Raw genomic sequence first — 26,011 nt, 5'->3', positions numbered from 1 at the left:
TCATTTTTCTATGGAGGAGGCTCAATGTCACACTGTAAAACAATGCTCCCTCCAGAGCCCAAATGTTTGGGTACCAGCATTATATGATGGGAGGAAGGTGGATTTTGGTGATAGACAGACCTGAGTTCAAATCCCCCTTCTCTCACTCAGAAGCATCATCGTTAAGACAGAGCGTGCGTTCCCGGGGCTGCCTTCCTGGCTGTGGGTCCTGGGGCTGCCTCTCACCACCTGTGAGACCTTAGACAAGCTACTTCACCTCTCTGTGCCTCACTTCCCTTATTTGTGAAATGGAGGATGATGATGAAAACGGTATCTACCCCAACAGGGCTGCCATGAGGAAGGGATTTGGTTAGACACGTAAAGTGCCAAGAGAAGCGACCGACACATGGTGAGTGTGAACTATTATAACTATGATTCTTCACTCGAAATATTCCTTGAGAGCCTACTGTGTGCCAGGGTTCATGCCGGGTGTGGGGAACACAGCAGTGAACAAGGTCGACACAGGACATAGTCCCTGCCCTCAGTTTGGGGAGAGAGACAGAGACAGAGGGGGAGAGAGAGAACGAATTGGGTGCCATAAACCCTCTGATGGGGAAGGCAGAGGGCACTGCGGGACAATTCTCTCAGCACCCGGGACAGCACCCAATGCTTCTCAGGAATTTATCAACAACATCAACGATGATAAAGAGGTGCATAGCCTACCTGGAGTCCAGAGAGATATTCTAAACACCCTGGGTGTGTCTGGGAACCAAGTGGGAGGTCCTCAGAAGAAGGCATGTGCATGCATGGTTCTCTTTATAATAACATTAACAGCCGGCGATGCTCTGGCACTTACTGTGGGTTAGGTCCTTGTTCATGAATTACTTTCTGTCATCCTTCCAAACTCTATGATGGGGGCCAGCAAACTGTGGCCCAGCGCTTGTTTTTGTAAATAAAGTTTTATTGGAACACAGCTACGTTCATTTGTTTGCATACTGTCTGCAGTAGACTATTTGCAACAGGGGCCCTTTGGCCTGCAAAGACGAAATTATTTACTATCTGGCGCTTTGTGAAAAATGTTTGCTGACCTCTGTCCTAGAGGTGGGTGATATTAAGACCCCAGTTTACAGAAGAGAAGAAGAGGGCTGGGAGAGGAAATAATTTATTCAAGGTCAAGAGAGCCAGCATCTGAAGCCAACACTCATATATGTGAAATCATACAGTACTGGTCCTTTTGTGTCTGGCTTATTTCACTTGGCATAGTGATTGCACGGTTCATCCATGTTGTAGCAGGTGTCAGAATTCCCTCCTTTTTAAGGCTGAATAATATTCCACTGCACGTACATAGCATATTTTGTTTATCCCTCATCCATCGATGGACGCTTGAGCTGCTGTGCCCAAGTTCTTACCACGTCCCTCCACTACTTCTGTTGGGTGATTTCACCTGCAAAGGAAGAAACCTTTCTCCAAGAACAAAGAGAAAATGCAGATGAATAAAAAATGCAAAACAATAAAATCACCCATCACCCTGCCTTGCAGAGACTCCATGCAGAATATTATAGTTTTTTTTACTCTAAAAATATGCATGTTAGTATATAAACTTAAAGAGAATCAGTCTGCTTTTTAATGTTTTTTTCTGTATTGGTGGTTAATGAAGAACTCATGGATGTTCTTTTTTTTTTTTTTTTTAAAGGGATCGCTCTCTCTCTCTCTTTTTTTTTTTTGGTGAGGAAGATTGGCCCTGAGCTAACATCTGTTGCCAATCTTCCTCTTCTTTTTTTCTCCCCAAAGCCCTGCTACATAGTTGTATATTCTACTTGCAGGTCATTCTAGTTCTTCTATGTGGGACGCCGCCACAGCACGGCTTGATGAGCAGTGTGTAGGTCCATACCCAGGATCCAAACCAGCAATCCCCAGGCCTCTGAAGCAGAATGCGTGAACTTAATCACTCGGCTCCAGGGCCAACCCCTCATGGATGTTCTTAAATGTTTGAGCCTGATAAAGCTGTAGACAGAGTCCATCCAGAAACACATAAGGATGAATTAACTCTTACTGTCAGTGTTAGGGGGTCTATGAGGGCAGGGATCCTGTCTGTCTTGTCGCTGAATTCTCAGTGTCTAGCTCAATGCCTGGGACACAGTTGGTGCTCACTGAATAGCTGTTGAAAGGAGTGGAGGAGCAGAAGAGAGTAGGGCCCCTCTCCTACCAGTACACCTGGAGGCTGATTTTCTTTGCTTCTAGTGTCCCACTATTATAGAGAGACAGGGCCATGAGGAACATTTTCCTGTGTGTGTTTCCTTCCAAATGACCAATTATTCTCTCAGCAAAAATTCTTACAAGGGGAACGGCTGGGACAAAGATGTGCTCAGGTGGTTTTGCCTATTGCTGAGCAGCCTTATGGGAAGGTTGTACTAGTTGACACTCCCACCGGCAGGTATGAGTACCTGTTTACCTCATCCCTGCCAACACTGGGTATTATTGTTTCCATCCTGCCAATCTGATGGGTGAAAAATATTATCTTGTCATTATCTTAATGAGACTTTCTTTGATTCCCAGTAAGGCTGAGTAGTTTCATGTGTTTGTTGACTTTCTTTCTTTGCAAATTGCCCATCATGCCCTTTGCCTCAGTGCCCCTCTCCCTGTTGGGGGTGAGCCTTTTTTTCCTTGATTTGTAAGAGCTCTTTACATATCAAGGACACTAACTCTTTGTCATTTTGGTGGGTGAGCGGAGCCAGAAGTTGAGAGAGGGGAAATCACTGCTCAAGGTACACATCTAAGAAGAGGTGGAGCAGGAATTTGAAATAAGATCTGTCTGTATCCATGTCAGGGTTTTTTTTTTTTTTTTTTGGAAGATTAGCCCTGAGCTAACATGCACCACCAATCTTTCTCTTTTTGCTGAGGAAGACTGGCCCTGAGCTAACATCCGTGCCCATCTTCCTCTACTTTATATGTGGGACGCCTGCCACACTATGGCTTGCCATGCAGTACATAGGTCCACACCTGGGATCCAAACCGGCGAACCCCGGGCTGCTGAAGCGGAGCATGTGAACTTAACCGCTGTGCCACCAGGCTGGCCCCACCCATGTCAGGGGTCTTTTACTGTAGCCTCCATGGCACCTTCCCCTTTCACAGTCCTTGCCATCCCTCCATGGCCCAGGGGCCCTGAATTTCTGCAATCTCCGAAAGGGGAGAGGCCTCTTGCCAGACCAAACCACCTTGTTATATTCCCAACAGCAAATCTATTCTTTACTTTGCTGTGTGGATCAAACACTTGGCACATACTAGGGACTCAACAAATAGTAGCTAGTATAATTGCTTGTTTTAAAATTACTTTCTCTTCAGCCACATCTCTTGCCGGCTGCCTCCCCTTTCAAGCCAACCTCTTACTATCTCAAATATTTATCACTCCCCAAGCAACTTGCCTCATGACTCCTAGTCTTTGCATATGCTTTTACACCTGTCTAGATGTCCCTCTCCACTCAGTCCACTTGAAGGACTCCTGAGCATCCTCCAAAACCCTATTTAGGTTTCCCTTCCTCTGGGAAGTCTTCTCTTACTCCCAGGCTGAGTCTCCAATCACAGATCCTGAACCCAGGGCTGCTGTGTTCCCTGTGTCTGGGAGGGCACACAGAGCTCACAGTTTTCAGGGCACCTCAGATACAAGAAACACCTCTCTAAGAAAAAAAAAAATCACTAGCTCCAAACTGGAAAAGCGGCATAACCAAAGTGAACACATTTCATTCTATGTCTACAAAACAAAACATTACATCAACTTTATTGTCAAAGCCAAGATTCAAAAACCTCTTGTGACATTTGAGTGGTTTCCATCTTTTGGATATTATGAATGGGATGGGTCGAATTGTCTCTCTCCCCTTTCCCCACAAACTCATATGTTGACGTCCTGGCCTGTGGTACCTCAAACGTCACCTTATTCAGAAATGGGGTTGTTGCAGATGTAACTAGTTAAGATGAGGTCATATTGGAATAGTGTGGGCCCCTCCCCCCTCGGGAACCCAGGAGTTTGGGAACCCCCAGGCTAGTAGGTCCTGGTTTCTGCACATCAAAATTCTCAAATTCTCCCATAAAGTCTATGAAGAACATATATTTTCAGATGAGGAACCAGGCTGATATGCTTGAAAAATATACACACAATCGTAGTACGGAATCGGTAGCACCAAGATTCGAAACTTTATGTCATTTCGGAACTGCACTGCCCTTTATAGCAGCGCGAGTGTGACGTCATTCGGACGGCGCGTAGGCCCCGCCCCAATCCCCGCCCCTAGACCACAGCCACGCCCCTGCCGCCTGAAACTACCATTCCCAGCTCTAGCAGCGCTCAGGGCCCATTCCTATAGGTCCCGCCCTGTAAGCCCCGCCCCCATGCCCCACCCCGCCCCGCCCCTTTCCGGAAGTCACCAGTCCCAGCCGGGCTTGCCCTTCCCCACGTGGGTCCCGGGCTGCGCGCTCCTTGGAGCGACTTGGGGCGGCGGGTCTACGGGTCTGCGGGCGGCTCCGCGCTGGACCCGCGCTCCGGCCCGGCATGAACCGCTACCTCCTGCCGCTGTCCGTGCTGGGCACGGTGGCGGGTGGCGCCGTGCTGCTCAGGTGAGTATGTGCCGGCCCCGCGGGCGCGGTGATGGCGGGCCGGTCTGCAGCGGCGAGGGAGGGGAGGTGGGGTGGAGATCAACAGCTCCTCGCCCACCCGGGAGTCCTCCAGCTCACCCACCGGCGGTGCTCCCAGAGAATGCGGGGCAAACCGAGGTCCGGGAGGGCAGGTCACGGCCCAAGGTCACCCGGAGGAAGGGGCGGACCCGGCTCTTGTAAACATTTTGATCTATTTACTTCCGGACTTTTCATTGTTTAATTCATTCCTTCCGCAAATGTCTCTTGAGCAGTTCCCATATGTCATGTGCTGGCCCAGTGCAAGGGAAACGTAGGCCGTCCACGCTCTCCTTACGCGAAATTAGAGAAACAAATAGAATTGCCCAGTTCAGTAAACGAAAAAATCGTATTGCATGGGATCTATACATAGTTCTTTCTTGTCTTTCCTAGGCTAATTCACTTAAAAAAGCAAAAAAACCGGCTACCAAATATTCTACAGCAGCGCTGTTCAGCAGAACGCTCTGTGATGATGGAAGTGTTTTGTTTTTGTGCTGCCCATGAGAGCGTCACATGTGGCTGTTGACGCTTAAAGTATGACTATATTGTGCCTACAGTTAACCGTGTTGTATTGTATTGTACACTTAAAAACTTGTTGAGAGGGTAGTGTACTCATGTTAAGTGTTCTTACCTCCATTAAGAAAAAAAGATTAGCAATGTGTAGTTTTATTACAGTTACACAAGGGAAGAGATTGATTGGCTGGGAGATAGGCCAGAAAGTAATTGGAATGTTGAAATAGTTTTTTTTTAAGGGGATGAAGGATAGACTGTAAATCTCTTTGAATAGTTACCTCTGGTTTTATTTACCTGCTCTGTGATGAGTCTTCCTTTCGAACTTGTTCCTTCTGATCTGATTCAGTCTTTTCTGTTTAGTTGGCTGGCTCCTTGTTATTTATAATTCATTAAACTCCTGCTTTGTAAATATTAACTACTTTTTAAAAAAAATTTATTGAGGTCACATTAGTTTATAACATTGTGAATATTCAGGTGTACATCATTATATTTCAACTTCTGGATGGACTGCATCGTGTTCACCACCACAAGTATGGTTTCCATCCGTCACCATACATATGCACCCCTTTACCCCTTTCACCCTCCCCAACCCCCTCTGGTGACCACCAATCTGTTCTCCTTATTCACGTGTTTGTTTATCTTCCACATATGAGTGAAATCACATGGTATTTGTTTTTCTTTGGCTTATTTCACTTAGCATAATACCCTCAAGATCCATCCATGTCGTCGCAAATGGCATGATTTTGTCTTTTTTTTATGGCTGAGTTTAACTACCTTTTTTTGAAAACTGTCAAAGATAGAAATAACTCTTCCTTATAATAAAATTCATCAACTGCTGTTTTATTTTATTCCTACTGTTGTCTTTCAGTTCTGAAAAAGCTAAAACAAAAATAAAGTGTCAGCATGGGAAAAATGAAAGATAACTGAATGCCCTGGGTGAAAAAAGTGTGGCTGTTTATTTTTAATTTAAATTAAAAATTGGCCTCGGATGGCTGGCAGCTACAGTGCCCTACTTCTCTCTGTACGCCCTTCTCGCGTGCGGAGATGGCATTGTTTATTTGGGCAGTCCCCTTTGGGTGACATTTGGTTGTTTCCGGCGGGCAGCGTCTGTAGAATACGGGTTTAGTGGCAGAAAAATGGCCGCCCAAGAAGGTGCACTTCCTAATGCTCAGAACCTGTGAATATGTTCCTTACCCGACAAGGCGGACTTTGCACATGTCACTGAGTTAAGGACCTTGAGAGAGGGAGACTATCCTGGGTTATCCAGGTGGGCCCAATGTCAACAAGGTCCTTAGAAGAGGGAGGCAGAGGGATCAGGGTCAGAGACTTGAAGGTGCTATGTTGCTGACTTTGAAGACGGAGGGAGGGACCGTGAGCCAAGGGATGCGGGCGGCCCCTGGAAGCTGGAAAAGGCTCAGGGATGGCTTCTCCCCTGGAGCCCCCAGAAGGAACACAGGCCTGCAGACACCTTGGTTTTAGCTCGGGAAGACCCATTTGGGACTCTGACCTGCAGAACTGTAGGATGTTACATCTGTATGGTTTTAACCCACCGAGCTGGTGGCAGCTTGTTCCAGCAGCCGCAGGAAACGAATACAGTGGGTCTCTGTAAAATAATAATTGTCATGTCATGGAGGCTCCCCCGTCTGAGGCCATGCTCAGTCCTTTACCTGTAACCCGACAACGGCCCCGTGGAGTTAGGAGATGTTGTTTCTGCCGTTTGGTTGCAGGAACACAACCTCAGAGGGGTCATTTGCCTGAGATCATAACAATCAGGGGCACGTGGGGCGAGGGTGCACAGACGGACAGAACTGACTATGCCGTTCCTCACCTCCAGGGACTATGTTGCTGGCGGGGCCTGTCCCAGCAAGGCCACCATTCATGGGAAGACTGTCATTGTGACGGGCGCCAACACGGGCATCGGGAAGCAGACCGCCTTGGAGCTGGCCAAGAGAGGTGACGTCCTGGTGGGCACCCGCCTTCTCTGCCCGAGGCTGGGGGGCGCGAGGTCTGGCCGGGGAGGGTTTGGTTTCCTGGGGGATGTTAAGCTCCTCTGGGTCATCTGGTTGCAAGTGGCAGAAACCAAACTCACACCAGCTTAAGCCAAGAAGGCTCATGTTCCTGCAAGAGGCAAGGGAGGGTTAGGGGCGTCTGAGGAGGCCGTGGACGCTCAGCAGTTTTGGTTTTGGTTTTTCTCTTTGCCTTGGCCTCGCTCTTTCCTACTCCACTTGGATGCAGTCCTAATGGCTGGGTCGGGACCTGGGTCAGAGGTCAGGGGTCAAGACCTGGCTGCAGGTTCTTCTGGGCTTACTGGTCAGGGCATCTTGTAGAATGCCCTTCAGTTGGGTTTGTAAGCCATTTTTGCATGGTTGGACTGGGGTTATGGGGGAGGTCCACGGAGAATGCTCTCCTCAGCACAGGCAGGTCTCTTTCACTGTTGGAATCAGTGGGGTTTCCTGTGGGGTCAGGCACCAGAATGGGAGGAGTCACGGTCTTTGGTTTGCACACCTGGAAGACCAGAGCTGCCATTGGCTGGGGTGGGAAGGCTGCACCGGGCAGGGGTGAGGCTGAGGGGCGATGGGAAACTTTCTTTGGGCTTGTTGAGTTGGGGTTGCCAGGGGAGTGGGTCCTTGATGGACCAGGCCTGCGCTGCCTGTCCACTCCTGAGGTCAGACGGTGGGGGTTGTGATGGGCATCCCCCACCCCCGACCACATGGAGTTTCTCCAAGGGAGGGACACGTGCTCCTCCCAGGAAGAGGTGAGAAGGGAAATTGGACAGACACGCCCATTGCTGTCCTGAGGGCCCGGCTGCCACCAGAAGGATGAACAGATTCATGGGGTCCCATGAGTTCTGTTCTGGACTCTGTGAGGGGGCAGTGGGGTGTGTCAGAGGCAGCAGGGTCCAGCTGTGGGTGGGATAAACCTCAGAGATCCACACGGTCAACATCGTTGCCCCTTGATTCCTGTTGTCATTTTTCTAATTAAAAAAAAATTTTTTTTTCTACAGTTGTATTGAGATTTAATTCACACATTACACAGTTCACCCATTTAAAGTGTACAATTCAGTGATTTTTAGTATATTCACAGAGTTGGACAACTATCACCACTGTCCATTTCAGAACATTTTCATCACCCCCGAAACAAAATGTCACTCCCCTTAGCCATCACCCCCTAATTCCTCATCCCCACCGTTCCTGGGAAATCACTAATCTACCTAATATGGGATTTGTCTTTTCTGGACATTTTGTATAAATGGAATCATACACTATGTGTCCTTTTATGTCTGGCTTCTTTCACTCAGCATGTCTTTGAGGTTCATCTGTGATGTAGTGTGTATCAGGGCTTCGTTCCTTTTCTCGGCTGAGTAATATTCCATGGTATGGATTGACCATGTTTTCTTTGTTCCTTCATCTGTTGATGGTCACTTGGGTCGTTTCCGCCTATTGGCTGGCGTGAGCAGTGCTGCTGTGTACATGTGTGTACACGCCTTTCTGCGGCTTTTTAATTTTCATTTGTCTTGGGTGTACATACTTGAATTTTCTTTTCTTAATTTTATTTTCTGTCCTTGGCTTCCAGGAGGCAATGTCATTCTGGCCTGTCGAGACATGGAGAAGTGTGAGGCGGCAGCAAAGGAAATTCGCGGGGAGACCCTTAATCACCATGTCAATGCGAGGCACCTGGACCTGGCCTCCCTCAGGTCTGTCCGAGAGTTCGCCACGAAGATCCTTGCAGGTAGGAGGGAGGACGCCGGCGTTGTTCGGGGAGGTCTTGGGTGGCCAGGCTTTGAGGAGCAAATTAAACCAGGCAGGTCCTCGAGTGGGGTGTTGGCAGACTGTGGCCCCCGGGCCGGTCTGGTCACCCCCTGTTCTTGTACAGCCCGGGGTGAAGATTTTACCTTTTTATAGTTTTTCACATTGACATATTTTACATTTTTAGATGGCTGAGAAAAAGCAAAAGAATAATATTTTGCGACACATGAACATTAAATGGAAGGCAAATTGCAGTTTGGATAAATAAAGTTTCATTGGCACACACACAGTCGCGCCCGTTGGTTTATGGGCTGTCTGTGGCTGCATTAGTCCCACGACGGCAGAGTTGGGTAGAGACAGACGGTCTCGATCTGGTCATTTACAGAAACAGTGCTGGCTCCTGCTCCGTGGGAAAGCTAATTCCCCCTGCGTTTGCTTGGATCCTACAGGAAGCAGAGGCAGATGGGGTTAGATGTGCAGGAAGGTGGAGGAGAGGGGTGGGACCCTGATTCATCCCATTTCCCCGGGTTCCTGCTCTCTCTGGGGTGATACTGGGGACACAGAGATGACTCAGACTCAGGCTCTGCTTCCAGGGCTCGCCCGGTCCTGTGGGGACACGCCGTGACAAGACGTGCACTAGTGGGGGACCCAGAGTCACGGCGCAGAGTGCCCGGAGCTCCCGCTTGCTTTGCGGGCTGTCTTTTTGCAAATCCAGGTATCAGGCTGGCGTTCTTCTGCGCTTCTGTCACCCTGGCTAATGACTCCCTCTTTTTGTTTCCCACTGGGTGTTCTCAGAACTGTTCATGTATTTATTTTTCGGGGGGAATGACATTTACAGGATTAAGCATTCAGAAAGTACAAACGAGGATACAGCAAAACGTGCACCCCTCGCTGTCTGGGTGCCTTCCTCAGATGTGTCCCTGTGCCACCTCTTGTATGTCCGTTTGGAGACGGTTTATGCATTTATAAAGCACGTGGGCGTCTACACCTCCCCTGGGCTGTTTTATACACACCGGAGCCTGCTGTGTTGCCCGGTGCTTGTCTCCCCTGGTCTCTCGTGGAGCCGTTGCAGGTGGGGCTTCCTTGTTCCTCTCCTGTGGCCACATGGTGTTCCACGCGCGGCCCCGCCAGGCCTTTCTGAATGGCAGTTCGCTGACCTCCAGCCTTTCGCTGCTACAAGCAGTGCTGCTGTGATCATCCTTCTACATGTTCCTTCTCACACGCAGGAGGCTCTTTGCAGATCTCTGCGACAGCTTCTTCTCTCCACCCAACTCGGTGTTAAATGAAAACGGGAAAGCCAGCCTGGAGACAGAGCAGCCGCTGCTAGGAAGAGTGAATAAATAAACATTTATTGCGGGTCTTTTTTTTACCCTGATGCAAAGACATACATGTTCATTTTGGAAAATCTATAAACTACTGAACAATGTAAAGGAGAAAGAGCTGAACACCTTTGTTGCCACACCAACCCCAAGGGAATCACTGTTAGCCTTCTTTTCCTATGTCATGAAGCCTTCATCTTGAAAAGATAGCTACTATTCTTTATTTTAACAATACAAATTAATAATATGCAGGAAGATTGGCTTTGAATATATCATTTTTTTTTGTGTGTGTGAAGAAGATTGGCCCTGAGCTAACATCTGTTGCCAATCCTCCTCTTTTTTTTCTTTCTCCCCAAAGCCCCAGTACATCACTGTATATCCTAGTTGTAAGTCCTTCTTGTTGTCCTATGTGGGATGCCATCACAGCATGGCTTCATGAGCAGTGTGTAGGTCCACTCCCAGGATCTGAAATGGCGAACCCTGGGCTGCCGAAGTGGAGTGCATGAACTTAACCACTCGGCCACCGAACTGGGCCCATATCTGTTTATTTTTGTTATTTTGATAATTCACCCAACTGTGATACCTATATGTCCTGAGACTCTGTGCTAAGCACCAGGGAGACGCAGGGGAAGGACGCAGCCTGTGTAATGGTTGAGTAAGATGACCCAAGAAGGAGAATTCGGGTGGATCCTGATAGCGAAATATCTACAGAGATCAGCTCCAGGTCAAACACACGATTACAGATCTGGATCTGCAGAACTAGGCTCAAAGTCTCGATTTCTCCCATAGTGCTGTCTTCGCTTAATTACTGTGTATGATCTGTACAGTCATAGGCATACTATACATAGACTATACATACAAATATACTCTATATAATGTATGTGCATATTCTTTTCTCTAGCTTTATTAAAATTTAACAAATAGAATTATAATATGTTTAAAGTGTACAGTGTGATGATGTGATGTATGGATACTTTGTGAACGGGGGAATCACTGTTAAGCTTTTGACAGATTTCCTTCCAGTCTTTTTCCTACCACACTTGTGTGCGTGTGTGCGTGTGTGTGTGTGTGTAGTTATATATTTTTTTACGAAACTAGGACCACACCTGTATACTTTTCTGTTCTCTTACATCCTTAAATAGACTTGAGAACACATTTTTAAAGGCCGCTGTGAATGCTGGGGTGTAAGTGGCCCATTGTTTGTCAAATCTCCTGCTGTTAGGCATTTAGGTTATTGCCAATTTTCCCTGATAAATCAGGCTGTAGGAAATAATTAAATAAAAAAAAAATAAAGGCTGTAGGGAACATCCTTGCTGACCCTCTCTGCTTCATGTCCTCTGGACTGACACTAGAATGGGCTTGGCAGACTTTCTTGTCTAGCGTTGACATGCCCCACTCTGTAAATACTCGAGTATTCAGTTAATAGGTCAGTAAAGGGAAATTGGTGGGGTCTCTGAGACCTCCCGATTGGGAGCTGGGGACGTGGAGATGAGTCAAAGCTATTTTAGAGGTGCTCACAGAGTGGTAGGGGAGGCAGGTGCAGGTGCTCATTCATCCCTCCATCCATTCATCCATCCAGCCATTCATCCATCCAGCCATTCATCCATCCAGCCATCCATCTATTCATTCATCCGTCCATCCACTCATTGATCCATCCATCCATCCGTCCATCCATTTCATCCATCCATTTGTTCATCCATCCGTCCGTCCATCCATCCTTCCATCCATCCATTCATCCATCCATCCATCTGTCCATCAATCCATCCATCCGTCCATCCATTTCATTCATCCATCCATCCATCCACCCATCCATCCATCCATCCATCCATCCATTTATCCATCCATCCATCCATCCGTCCATCCATTTCATTCATCCATCCATCCATCCATTTATCCATCTATCCATCCATCCATCCATTTATCCATCCATCCATCCATCCATACATTCATATTGACCACCCACCCTGAGTCCAAGGGGATCAAGATGGAGCCATTCCCATCATCGAGTGGGTGTCAGAGGTGCTGTGGTGGAGATCACATAGAGCACTGAGGGAGTAATGCCAGCCCCTAGGTCTAAGGGGGATGAGTGGATAAACATTTATTAAGTGCCTTCTGTGTACCTGGGACAGCACCGTATGCTTCATGGACAGGGTCCCAGTTGATCCTGCCCATGAGCCCCTCTCATCCCCGTTTCCAGCTATGGAGACCAGTGCCCAGAGCACTCAGCTCCCCAGAGGGCCGTGGGGGCAGCAAGGACCCGAGCTGGGCACACCTGGGCAGGCGACATCTCTCTGAGCCACACGTTCCTCTTCTGGGACATGGGATAATAATTCCTTCTACCTTATGGGGTTGTTTTGAGGCTGAAATGAAGTCAAGTCTGACGTTTTTGGCAAGCCAAATACTGGCTTCCCCATGTTTCCCTGAGATCAACAGCCAGGAATGAAAACGTGAGTGAACTTAAAAATGCTTAAGATGCTGAATTTTATGTTAGGTATATTTTACCACAATTAAAAACAATGAGGCAAGATAAAGGCATTCCCAGATAAACAAAACAAAACAAAAAAGTCAGTTCAGGCTTTCTGGGTGCTCAGCACTGTGCATGGAGCCTTGTTCCAGCAGCAGGCCCTTTGCATGTGCTGTGCCCCCACCAGGACTGTACTTTCCTGGATCCTCACATGGCTGGCCCATCTCATCCTTCTGGTCTCAGCTTCTATGTCATCCCTGAGAGAGGACCCTGGGCTTCCTCGCAGCACCACAATATCCTCTATCATGGCCCCCCATTTGCTTCCATCACGGCTCTTCTCACGGAGAATTCCCCTATGTGTGTAGTTGGTATATGCTGGACTCTCAGCTACTCCCCAGTGTCCCTGACTGTCCTGTCCACCCTGTATCTCCAGTGCCCAATAAGAGGTGCTTAGAAAATACTTGCTTAATGAATAATAATTACACCATTCTACCCAGCAGTTTCCATTATGATCCTTTTTTACAGAGGGGGAAACTGAGTCACAGAGATGTCGTGTGACTTGGCAGGGCCATACAGCTGGCCAGGGGTAGAGTCTGGGGTTTGAACCCCCATCTCTCAGGCTCCAGAGCTTGTGTTCCTGACGGCTGTTACACCCCTGACCTCAAATAAACTAATTTGTTATCTCCATTGATCCTGAAAACCACTTTGGGCGTGTTGATGGCTTCTGTTGTTTCCCCCTCTTAAAGATATGTTGGGGTCCTAACCTCTCCAGTACCTCAGAATGGGCCCTTATTTGGAGGTAGGGTCTTCAAGGAAGTAATCAAGTTAAAATGAGGTGATTAGAGTGGGCCCTCATCCAACATGACCATTGTCCTTATAGAAAGGGGACATTTGGACACAGAGGCAGACAGGTTCAGAGGGAAGACGAGGTGAAGAGACACGGGGAGAAGACCCCATCTACGAGCCAAGGTGAGAGGTCTGGGACAGTCTCCCTCATGGCCCCAGAAGGAAGCAACCCAGTGACACCTTGATCTTGGACTTCCAGCCCCCAGACCCCAGAGAATGTGAGACGAGACATGTCTGTTGAAGCCGTCCAGCCTGTGGTCGTTGTCACAGCAGCCCCAGCAAACTGACCCAGGGAGGCAGGCGCTGTTACTCATCCCATTTTACACATGAGGAAACTGAGGTTCTGATGTGGACAGTTCCTCGTGCAAGTGAAGTCGGGTTGGGAGTCAGACGCAGGACTGTCTGCCTGCAGAACCCCAGCCCCCCCAGGGACCCCCCAGTTTGAGGCCCAGAGGCTCCTTGCAGCAGACATGGCTTCTTTCTCTTCTTAGAAAAGATGTCACAGGCTAAGGTGGAGGTGTATTCGTCTCCTGTGGCTGTCGTAACAAAGCACTGCAAACTGCGTGGCTTAAAACAACGAAAATATGTTCTCTCAGTTCTGGAGGCCAGAAGTCCAAGATCAAGGTGCTGGCAGGGCTACATTCTCTCCGAGACTCTGGGTAGAACCTTCCCGCCTCCTCCAGCTTCTGGCGGTGGCCGTCCATCCTTGGTGTTCCCTGGCCGGTAGCTGCATCTCTCCACTCTCTGCCTCTGTCCTCACACGACCTTCTCCTGTGTGCATGTCTGTGTCCACGTTTCCCCTTCTTATAAGGACACTGGCCACGTTGGATTAGGGCCCACCCTGTGGCCTCATCTTAACTTGATTACTTCTGCAAAGACTCCCTTTCCAAAAAGACGTCACATTCACCGTCACAGATGTTTAGGGGACACTCTTCAGCCCAGCGCAGGGGGCTCTGTGCCCCGATGGCAGGCACGGAGCTGATGCGTTTGCCCTCACCCCTGTCTTCCAGAGGAGGAGCAGGTGCATGTCCTGGTCAACAATGCAGCTGTGATGCGCTGCCCCCACTGGACCACTGAGGACGGCTTCGAGATGCAGTTTGGGGTCAACTACCTGGGTGAGGCTGCGGCTGAGGGCTGTGTGGCGTTGGTGTTGGCCTGGGGGGTGAGTGGGGTCTGCGGGGGGCCGGACACAGGCTCTGCGAGGGAAGCCTCCTTCACTTCCCAGGGTGGCTGGGCGGCCACTCGTGGGGTCACCTGGTGGGTCAGGGAGCTGCCCCTTCATCACTAGATGCCCAGTCAGCCCTTCAGATCCTCCATCAGTCTCTTGGCCTGTTGTCCCTTTGTCAGTCTGTCCCTCAGTCTCAATCTGTCCTTCATTCCCTCTGTCAGTCTATCTGTTGTCACCCTGAAGCAACTGGAGTTCTGTCAGGAAGGGCGAGGGGGAAATGGGCGTTGGGTGGGCACCTGTCATATTGGATTAGGGTCCTCTCTAATCACTTCATTAAACTTGGTCACCTCTGTAAAGATGCTGTCTCCAAATAAGGTCACATTCTGAGGTCCTGGAGGGTAGGACTTCAACATATTTTTTGAGGGGTCGGGGGGGACACAATTCAACCCATAGCACACATTACTCTCATTCACATCCTGTTGGTGGGACTCAGTCACATGACCTGATGTAGCTGGGAAATGTAGTCTTCCACTGGGCACTCTGTGCACAGCCAAAAATTCTATTACTGAAGGAGCAATGGAGAAAGGGTTTTGGGGGACAGAAGGCAGTCTCTTCCCCTGCTGACCTCATAGGGTTGTAGCAGTGCTTGTCATTTGGGGTCCATCATTCTTTGTTGTGGGGACTGTCCTGTGCATGGTAGGATGTTGAACAGCATTCCTGGCCTCCACCCACCAGATGGCAGTCGCTTTCCCTCTTCTCTCTGCAGCTGTGATGACCAAATTGTCTCCAGATATCACCAAATGTTCCCTTGGGGGGCAAAGTTGCTTCCGGTTGAGAACCGTGGGTTATTGGGAGGGTGAAATAAGCTAATGTTCTCAGTATGGTCCTATGCATGTGGTAAGAGTTCAGTAAAAGTTATTTTTTTGTCATCCTTCACCCAGGTCACTTTCTTTTGACTAACTTACTGCTGGACAAGCTGAAAGCCTCGGCCCCCTCGCGGATCATCAACCTCTCATCCTTGGCCCATGTTGCTGGGCACATAGACTTTGATGACTTGAACTGGGAGAAGAGGAAGTATGACACCAAAGCAGCCTACTGCCAGAGTAAGCTGGCCATCGTCCTCTTCACCAAGGAGCTGAGTCGGCGGCTGCAAGGTGTGTGTGTGTGGTGAGCCTCGCTGGCCCCCCTATTCCTTTATGTCTGAACCTGGAACAGTCCTGATGTGACCCTGGGCTGATGGGAGGTCAAACATTGGCTCCAGGACGGAGTAGGCAAATGTATGACACACATACCACCATGCTTCCTCCTGGTGCCTGAGGCAGACATCACTAATCAATTATGGCATTAGCAGACATCACTAATCAATCATGACATTCTTCTCTGCTTATCCTGGACAGGCATCTGAGCCTTTGGTGCTGTAGGCTAGTGGACATTTGGCGATACCTGCAGGCATTTTTGGCTGTCACTTTGGGGAGTGGGGACAGGGTGGGTGTTGCTACTGGCATCTAGTGGGCAGAAGCCAGGGATGCTGCTCAACATCCTATAAAGCACAAGATAAAGAATGGTCTGACCTCAGGGTCCATAGAGGCAAAGTTGAAAAGTCTAGCCTTCACCCTTGCTTCTCAAAGAGGGTCTGTGGACCAGCAGTGTCAGCACACGTAGGAGCTTGTCATAACTGCAGCATCTCGGACCCCACCCAACCCACTGCTTCAGACTTGCTGGGGGGAGCCCAGTGGCCTGGGTTTCTCAAGCCCTCCAGGGGCTTTTCCTACACACTCTGGTTTGAGAGGCTCTGCTCTGGGCAGCCATGTGACGGAGCTGCCCTGCAAGATGAAACCACTTGACATGGAGGTTTCAGAGCAAGAGGGTGATGTGGATTCAGGGGTAGGAAACAGCACGGTACGGGGGAGCCCCAGAGCTTAGGGTGGGCAGCATCAGCCTTCTGGGTAAGGAATGAACCTGGCGCCTGCCCCTCCACCCCATCTTCCCTTCTCTCTCAGGTACGGGGGTGACCGTCAATGCTCTGCACCCCGGTGTAGCCAGGACGGAGCTGGGCAGACACACAGGCCTGCACAGCTCTGCCTTCTCCAGTTTCATGCTCGGTAAGTCTCCCAGCCTGGGGTCCCTTAGCTGAACCCCTGGCCTCCCAGTTTGGGGCCCAGGACCCTTCCTCAGTGTGTTAGTCAGGGTTCTCCAAAGAAACAGAACGAATAGGATACATTTATATCTAGATCTAGCCATAGGTATCTATAGATACAGATATAGATATTTAGATTAGGAGGGATTGGCTCACACATTTATGGGGGCTGGGAAGTCCCCTGATCCGCCATCTACAAGGTGGAGGCCCAGGCATATTGGTGGTGTAGTTCCTGTCCAAACCTCAAGGCCTGAGACCCAGGGAGCCCATGGTGTAAGTTCCAGGTCTGAGTCGAAGGCCACGGGCTCCAGTGTCTGAGGGCTGGAGGAGGTGGACATCCCAGCTCAAGTGGAGAGAGAGTGAATTCGCCCTTCCTCCACCTTTTTGTTCTGTTCTGGCCCTCAACTGATTGCACGATGCCCACCCACAGTGGGGAGGGCAAATTTTCTTTACTCAGTCTATCTATTCAAATGCTAATCTCTTCTGATCACACCCTCACACACACACCCAGGCATAAGGTTTTACCAGCTTTCTGGAAATCCCTTAGCCTAGTCAAGTTGACACATAAAATTAACATCACACCCAGAGACTGTCTCAGGGGCTTTCCTTCTGCCCCCTCCCCGTATCTTCCTTGGTACTGAGAACAAGTCACTTTTCTGTGTCATTGTTGATCTGGCCTGCAGCCTCAGAATGACCCCAGGAAACAGGCCAGAGCCCATTTGACTGATGAGAAAACCATGTCTCAGGGGAGCTCCCATGGAGCTGACTCCTGGAGTCCAGCTGTGTTCAGGGGAACTCCGGCTTCACCCAGAACTAACTGTGCCACCCAGGGGAGTGACTTCACCTCTTTGAGCCTCAGTTTCCTCATATGCAAAGTGAGTGCCAGAACAGTATCTTGTATCACATTCTTTGGGAGGATTAGATGTCCTTAAAAGGGACAGCACAGTGCCTGGTGCAGATTTAGGCTGAATAAATAATTAGAACTTTATAACTAGTATTTGTAACCATAAAAAACATTTAGTGGGTGGGTGCTGGGTATCAAGGATCTTAAGCTGAGGCTGGTGCCACAGACATTTAATAAATAAAAGTTATTTTAAAGAAAGATGGGCTAGGGTGAGGACTTGGGGCTGACAGAGGAGGGAGAGCTTCCATTTGCCTAGGAAAAGCCAAGAGGCTTCCTGGAGGAGGGAGCTTTTTTTGGGGGGGAGGGTGGTTCCTGCATCTGGAAGGGTTCAACTGGGCAGTACCAGGGAAGGGACCTCTTGGTGGAGGGAACCACAGGGGCACAGGCCTGGGTGTGGGCTCTGTGGGACTCCAGGCTCACTTCTGACCTCAGTGGACCCTGAGACCCCTGGGGTGGAGTAGGCCTTTTTGTGTCCTCTCTGAATGTGTGTAGACTGAATCCTCTGTGGGCTGTTTGCAGGGCCCATCTTCTGGCTGCTGGTGAAGAGCCCCCAGCTGGCAGCCCAGCCCAGCACCTACCTGGCCGTTGCGGAAGAATTGGAGGGCGTTTCTGGAAAGTACTTTGATGGACTCAAAGAGAAGGCTCCAGCCCCTGAGGCTGAGGATGAGGAGGTAGCCCGGAGGCTTTGGGCTGAAAGTGCTCACCTGGTGGGCTTGGAGATGTCCCATGGGTCCTCTGTGAAGGGACAGCCCCTCCCTAAATAACCTCTGGGATCAGGCTTGAAAGCCCCCAGGGAGAGGGAGTCATCAGGATGGAACAGCAAGACCAACCAAAGCTGGCTGCCATGCCCACATCACCCTCTCGGTGGTGGTATTGGCCAAGGATTTGCTGGCTGCCATGCCCACATCACCCTCTAGGTGGCAGTATTGGCACTGTATGAGCCTCAAGATCAAAGAATCTGGCTGTCATGCCCACATCCCCCTCTGGGTGGCGGTATTGGCCAAGAAATGCTGACTGTCATGCCCACACCATCCTCTAGGTGGCGGTATTGGCCAAGAAATGCTGACTGCCATGCTCACACTATCCTCTAGGTGGCAGTATTGGCAACGCATGAGCCTCAAGTCCAAGAAAAACTGGCTGTCACACCTGCAGCACCCTCTAGGTGGCAGTATTGGCCCCCTCTTTCTGTCTCTTTCTCTCCCTTTTCTGGCCACAGTGGATTGGACTGCAGTTGGGCACCTGCCCAGGGACTGGCTGGTGCAGTGTGCCCTGCTGCCAACAGGTGAGCCGGGCCAGCAGATCGTTCCCTTGGGAATCTAAACTGGGTGCTGCCGAGGGAGGGGTCAGCCCCCTCTGCTGTGGGCCATGTCAGGAAAGCCAATGGTGGCCGTGGTGGGGGACTGTATGGCCAGTAGGCAAGTTGCCTGACAGATGCCATGGAGTTCACGGCTCCCTGTGGGATCTTGTACACCTCCAGTCTCCTCTCTGAGCCTTGATTTCTCCAACTGGAAAATGTGCAGCGTGACTTGACTACCTCATAGGATGGCAGTGAATGTGTTATTCCCTGGCTTGGTGAACGGCAGCTGCGCATTCCGTGCCAGTGGATGTTTACTGTGGGTCTTCTGTGTGCCAGACTAGCAAGGTGCTGGGGAGACCCCGGAGAACCAGCTGGCACAGATCTGGCCTTGTTATCTCCAAGTCATGCTTGAGTCCAAGTCAAGCATGGAGTGAAAAACACACCAGCTGCTGCTGCTGAGGACCCAGGATGCTGGGATCACGCCCTTCCCTCCAACTCTTGTGGTAATTTAAACCGTGGAGTCTCAAACTTGCTCTTTAATAGTAATAGTAAAACTGCTGGCTGAGTCACAGGTTTTATTTTCTTCCTCTGTGCATGCGCATGAGGAAGTGCCAGTGAGCTGAACAGAAGCAACTCATGTATTTCTTCTTTTTGGGAAACCAAGTCGTCAGTTTAAATATTACCGGGGCAAGAAACTAGTCAGAAGTCCAGACTTTTTAGGGGTGAAGGGTTCCCTTCCCCCCTTTCACCTGGCAACAGGCGCTGAAGTCTGGGCATCTTCTGTGTTAGAAATGGGGCTGGCACTCAGCTCCGGCATGGAATTGAGGGGGCACCAAAAAGCTCAGTGATCAAGATAAAAATATTTTGAAATTAAAGAAATGTAATATTTGAGATAACTGTGGAGGTGTGTTCTATTGGTTGGAAGCACGTTGCTGACCTAGCCATCCCCAAAAGGAGGGGACTATGGACGAGTGTGAATACCAGGAGGCGGGAATCATGGTGGGGCCACCCTGAGAGCCCCTCCTCCACTGGGAGATACGTAGACATATATGTATGTATGTACACGTAGGGGAGGAAGACAATTCCTCTACCCTCTGGGTCCTTCTGGCTGGGCTATGAATTAAATTGACATGAGACAGAATAACCAGAGAAAATCAAATAAAGCTTTATAGCTTGTATACATGGGAGACACTCAGGAAAACTGAGCAACTCACCAAAACGGTGGAGCCTCTCATCTCAAATCCCACCTTCAGCTAAAGACAAAGGGTGTTGGGGGTGGGGGGAGTCAGTTATGGGAGATCACCAGAAAAGCACAGTAAACACGAGTGAGGTTATTGTGCAGGTTTAAGTCCTTGCCTTCTGCACTGATGAGAGTTTCTAGAGATAAGGTCATCCCCCCTTCTTCCTGGTACAGACAGGGAGACACCTTTGCAGATGGAGATTTCCCTCACAAATGTAAATTTCTCTTACAGAGGGTGACTTCTGCTTTTCAGAGCTTCTCCTGTGTCTGCAGTTTTTAAAAGTAACCAGCCCAAAATAATCCTCATACCTAAGAGACACATTTTGGGGTGGCCGATTCTTATCCCTCACATATGTATTACCCTGGGATCATGGGAAAACAAGCTTGAAAAACTCCTACCAGATGGGTAGTCTGGGGACAACCTCAAAACCTCTGTTTCTCGAAATATCTGTATAGGACTCACCTGGGGGAGATGGTGGTCTTCTCTTTTTTTTTTTTTTAAATTATTTTTTATTGAGTTAATGATAGGTTACAATCTTGTGAAATTTCAGTTGTACATTATTGTTTGTCAGTCATGTTGTAGGTGCACCACTTCACCCTTTGTGCCCACCCCCCACCCCACCTTTCCCCCGGTAGCCACTAATCTGTTCTCTTTGTCCACATGTTTAAATTCTTCATATGAGTGGAGTCATACAGAGATTGTCCTTCTCTATCTGGCTTATTTCACTTAACATAATTCCCTCAAGGTCCATCCATGTTGTTGCAAATGGGACAATTTTGTTCTTTTTTATGGCTGAGTAGTATTCCATTGTATATATATAGCACATCTTCTCTATCTAGTCATCAGTTGATGGGCACTTAGGTTGCTTCCACGTCTTAGCTATTGTAAATAATGCTGAAACGAACATAGGGGTGCATGGGACTTGTGGAATTGCTGATTTCAGGTTCTTTGGATAGATACCCAGTAGTGGGATGGCTGGATCGTATGCTATTTCTATTTTTAATTTTTTGAGGAATCTCCATGCTGTTTTCCATAGTGGCTGCACCAGTTTGCATTCCCACCAGCAGTGTATGAGGGTTCCTTTTTCTCCACAACCTCTCCAACATTTGTTACTATTAGTTTTAGTTGTTTTTGTCATTCTCATGTGATATCTTAGTGTAGTTTTGATTTGCATTTCCCTGATGATCAGCGATGATAAACATCTTTTCATGTGCCTATTGGCCTTCGTATATCTTTTTTGGAGAAATGTCTGTTCGTGTCTCCTGCCCATTTTTTGATCAGGTTGTTTGATCTTTTGTTGTTGAGTTCTTTATATATTATGGATATTAACCCTTTGTCAGATGTATTACTTGCAAATATTTTTTCCCAGTTAGTGGGTTGTTTTTTTGTTTCAATTCTGTTTTCCTTTGCCTTGAAGAAGCTCTTTGGTCTGATGAAGTCCCATTTGTTTATTCTTTCTATTGTTTCCCTTGTCTGAGAAGACATGGTGTCCAAAAAGATTCTTTTAATACTGATGTCAAAGAGTGTACTGCCTACATTTTCTTCTAGAAGCCTTATGGTTTCAGGTCTCAGCTTTAGGTCTTTGATCCATTTTGAGTTTATTTTGGTGAGTGGTGAAAAAGAATGGTCAATTTTCATTCTTTTACATGTGGCTTTCCAGTTTTCCCAGCTCTGGTGGTCTTCTCTTACGTGACCACAATATGATGATCAACGTCAAGAAGATAATAGCAATAAAACTAGTATCTAATATCCAATCTCCAGATTTTCAAATTTTATCAACAGTAATGTTCTTTATAGCAAAATAAAAACTTTTTTTCCTGACTCAAGAACCAATCCAGGATCAAGCTTGCATTTGTTGCCGCGTGTCCTTAGTCTGCTTTAAACTGAACAGTCTTTATCTTTCATGACTTGGACCCTTCTGAAGAGTACTGGCCAGGTATTTTACAGAATGTCCTTCAGTTTGGGTCTGTCTGTTATTTCTTCATGATTAAAATCGGTTGCTGCATTTTTGGTAAGAATGTCATGGAAGCAATGCTCTAGCCTTCATGGTGCATTAATCAGGAGGCACGAGATGTCTTATTTGCCCCATTACTGGTGCTGTCAGCTAACTCAGCAACATCCAGATGGAAGAAGTGCACAGAGCAAGGTACGTGGGGAGGGGTGAGGAGCCTCCATGCCTTCTCTGGGTGCGCCACTCTCCCCAAGTTCACCAACCTAGAAGCTTCTGCATAGACTCTTTCTGCTCCCCTCTTAGCTACAGTTTTGCTGCGTCTCTCAATCAAGGTTCCTTGTCCCCCCATGTCTGATGAGTGGGCATGTGAGTGTGACTCAGCAAGACCAGTCAGACCTTCTCCTTGACTTTAGATCTCGATGAGACTGACACTAAGACTAAACATGTTGGTAACAAAATGGCGGCCAAAGATGTCTCTGGGCTCCTGGCCCCTGCACCCTGGGTGTTTGCCTGTTCCTATCTGTGTTAGCTTCCTACGGCTGCTGTGACAAATGACCACAAACTGCGTGGCTTAGACAATGCACATTTATTCTCTTAGAGTTCTGGAGGTCTGAAATGGGTCTTTGGGCTAAAGTCAAGGTGTCGTAGGGCTGTGCTCCCTCCGGAGGCTCCAGGGAAGGATCGGTTCCTGTGCTTTTTCCAGCTTCTTGAGGTGCCGGCATCTTTTGGCTCGTGGCCCCTTCCTTCAAGCAGCAATGGCGGATCAAGCCCTCCTCATGCTGCCGTCTCTCTAGTTCTCTCTCTTCTGTTTGTAAGGACCCTTGCGATTCCATTCAGCCACCAGATAATCCAGGATCATCTTCCTTTAAAGTTAGCAGATTTGCAACTTCGATTCCATCTGCCACCTCAATCCCCTTTTGCCACGTAAAATAACGGTTCAGGGGATGAGGATGTGGACATCGCTGGGGGGCCACTGTTCTGCCCTACACACTGTCCTTTTCAAAACCTCGTTTCTTAGCTGTTCTCCTGACTCTGGGAGCTTCCCTACATGCTTCCATCACTCCCTTTCTGCTGAAATTGAGCGGAATCAGTGTCACCAGTGTCACTTGCGAGTGAATCAACTGAAACGAGCAGATGTCATCACTAACTCTCCACTATCTGCTTTAAGAAGCCTCGGAGTGTCTCAGCAAGAAGGGGAGTTGGAATTCAAAGTCAGATTCTGGAGCTCACTCTTTTTGGGGTCGTCATGGGTCTAAACGAAAGGAGAGAAGCCCATCCCACGAGGGCTGGCCACGCGGCGACTTGTCTGTTCTGAAGACTCGTGCAATGTGGCTCGGGGCTAATTCTAGCTGCAAACCCTCGTGGTTGACATCCGCTTCCTTTCCAAAATGGAGAAACCCCAAGGACCACAGACGCTGACTTGCAAATCAGTGCAACCCTACCTGCCTCCCCAAGGGCTTTGAGGTGGCTCACAAACCTCCCACACCCTTCAGAGAGATGAAAGATGATAAAAACCACTTAAAAAAACCCCCAAACCCACAGAAGCCCAGAGAGGAGATTGTGGCAAAGTAACAAGCAGACAGAGGAATCGACGTAAAGGATGGTGCCTTAGGGGATGGGCTCTTCACGAAAAGGAACCTAAGTCCGTGTCAAATCCTTCATCCCGCTCCCAGGGGCCCGGGCGTTCTGTTAGGGTGCTGTGGGCTGCCGGTGACGGGAAATACTCGAAGGGTGTAAGCTGGGCTGATATTCACCCCAGGCACAAGCAAGAAGGAACACTATTTCATGGACGTAGGAGTCCGGACGTAGGGCAGGCTTTGGGTTCGGTGACATTGTCAAGATTCCTTCCGCCTGACTGACCATTACCAGGGTCCACTTCATCCCAAGGCTGCGACTCTGTAGCGGGTTGAATGGTGGCCCCGTAGAAGGTACGTCCACGTCCTGCCCCCGGTAGCTGTGAATGTGAGCTAATTTGGAAAAAGCTTCTTTGCAGGTGTAAGGATCTCGAGATGAGGTCATCCTAGATTATCTGGGTGGGCCCTGAATCCAACCATAAATGTCCTTATAAGAGACAGAGAGGAGACAGAGAGAGAGCAGAGGAGTCAGGTGAAGACGGAGAGCAGAGTGGGAATGATGCGGCCTCAAACCGAGGGATGGCTGAGCCCCCGAAACTGCAGAAGGCGAGGAGCAGACTCCCCCTAGGGCCTCCGCAGGTTGCACGGCCCTCCGACATCTTGATGTTGGACTTCTGGCCTGTGGAACTGTGAGAGAATAAATTTATGTGGTTCTAAGCCACCGAGTTAGTGGTGATTTGTTACAACAGCCAAAGGAAACTGATACAATCTCTTTAGGGGGTCTCGAGATGGCTGCCAGCGCCAATCTGAGCCACTTGGCTTTTTTGATTTCTGTCCAGTGGGAGAGAGAAGCACGTGTCTTTCGTTTGTCTGATTGTGTTGTCTCAGGTCATGGGCTTCTGTTAAGACCCACAAAAGTTCCCCAGGGAACACCAAGAGGTGATGGACTTAAGGCAGAGTTTTCCAACACCAGCACTATTAACATTCAGGGCCCGATAATTCTTTGCGAGGGGCTGTCCTGTGCATTTTAGGATGTGGAGCTGCATCCCTGGTCTCCAGCCACTAGACGCCAGTAGCACCCTCCTCCCAGATGTGACAACCAAATTTGTCTCCAGACATTCCCAGACGTCCCCTGGGAGGGAAAAGTCGCCGTCAGTCGAGGAACACTGATGCAGATGGATTCGCATCCATTTTCGGGGCTGTAAGCATTAGGAACTGCAAACTGACAGCAGATGAGGTGGAGCTGATCACCGCACACGGTGGCAGCCCGATTACTTGTTTTCACCTGCGGTTAATTGGGATGGCGTGCAGGTGGAAGGCAAGGTGCTGGCAGATTAAGTGGCTTTAGAATTCAACAGATCATTATGGAAACAAAACATATAAGATGGTGTCTGCTTCTGAAGGTGACATAAGCCTCAGTAAAGAGGGTGACTGGCTCAGAGCAGCCAATTTCCTGTTGAAGATATGCCACAGGATCCAGAGGTCCTCCACAGCAGATTGAAAGGAGACCGTGATCTCCTGCAGCTGCAGGGTGGACTCTGCAGAAAATTGGGCAGGGGTCTTATTGGAACAGTGGCAGTGCTTCAAAGGAAATGAAATATGCAGCCTTGGGACCCATCTGAGATCTGGGATTGGGTCATTTGTGTGGACAAACCTGAGAATCTTGAACCCCCCAATTCCCCTGAGACTTCCCTGCAAGAAGAGACAGCACCCCCTTCATCAGGTGTCTCACAAGATGATGTTCATTCATCTGAAGACCCCCCTCCCCCAGCTCTCATCTCCTGTGGCAGGTCCCAGCTCATGTTGGGTGAGTTGCAGGGCCTGGCTAATGTGACCCTGGGGGACATGTGCGGGAGTGGATCTCGAGGGCGTTAGCCTGGGGGCACCAGTCTATGACAGCAGCTGGGCAGGATCCACGGACAGAATCTGGGACCACTCACTTACGACGAAGATTTTTTTTAAGTAATTTTATTGGGATTATAATGGTTTATAACATTGTGTAATTTTGGGTGTACATTGTTGTTTATCAATTCCTGAATACACTTCATTGTGCTCACCCTCAGTAGTCTAATTTTTATCCATCACCATACATATGTGCCACTTCGTCCTTTTCGCCCATCCCCAACCCCCTTCACCTCTGGTAACCACTAATCTGTTCTCTTTATCCATGTGTTTATCTTCCACATATGAGTGAAATAGGATGAAGATTTTAT

At 48.9% G+C, this 26,011-nt stretch overlaps 1 protein-coding gene across 6 annotated transcripts; it reads left to right on the top strand.

Annotated features, from left to right (window-relative positions):
- Nucleotides 1–4,382: 4,382 nt before the first annotated feature.
- Nucleotides 4,383–22,104, top strand: RDH13 (retinol dehydrogenase 13). Of its 6 annotated transcripts, none has more exons than XM_044759748.2 (8): nucleotides 4,390–4,584; nucleotides 6,986–7,104; nucleotides 8,725–8,880; nucleotides 9,478–9,612; nucleotides 14,537–14,641; nucleotides 15,636–15,848; nucleotides 16,695–16,796; nucleotides 18,255–19,925. In XM_044759748.2, the coding sequence occupies exons 1-8, from the start codon at nucleotides 4,520–4,522 to the stop codon at nucleotides 18,497–18,499; spliced, it is 1,140 nt and encodes a 379-aa protein (XP_044615683.1). In that variant the 5' UTR covers nucleotides 4,390–4,519; the 3' UTR covers nucleotides 18,500–19,925. The 6 variants fall into 6 exon arrangements, with proteins under 6 accessions (XP_014712125.1, XP_044615683.1, XP_070354662.1 ...); XM_070498561.1 differs by lacking the exon at nucleotides 18,255–19,925 and adding an exon at nucleotides 17,515–17,635 and having other exon boundaries at nucleotides 4,393–4,584; XM_014856639.3 differs by lacking the exon at nucleotides 9,478–9,612 and having other exon boundaries at nucleotides 4,383–4,584; nucleotides 18,255–22,104.
- The last annotated feature ends 3,907 nt before the right edge of the window (nucleotides 22,105–26,011 follow it).

This window comes from Equus asinus, chromosome 26 (genome assembly GCF_041296235.1).
Source record: "Equus asinus isolate D_3611 breed Donkey chromosome 26, EquAss-T2T_v2, whole genome shotgun sequence".
NCBI lineage: Eukaryota > Metazoa > Chordata > Mammalia > Perissodactyla > Equidae > Equus > Equus asinus.
Note: the sequence above shows the minus strand (reverse complement) of the source record. Positions and strands in the feature narration are given on the sequence as shown.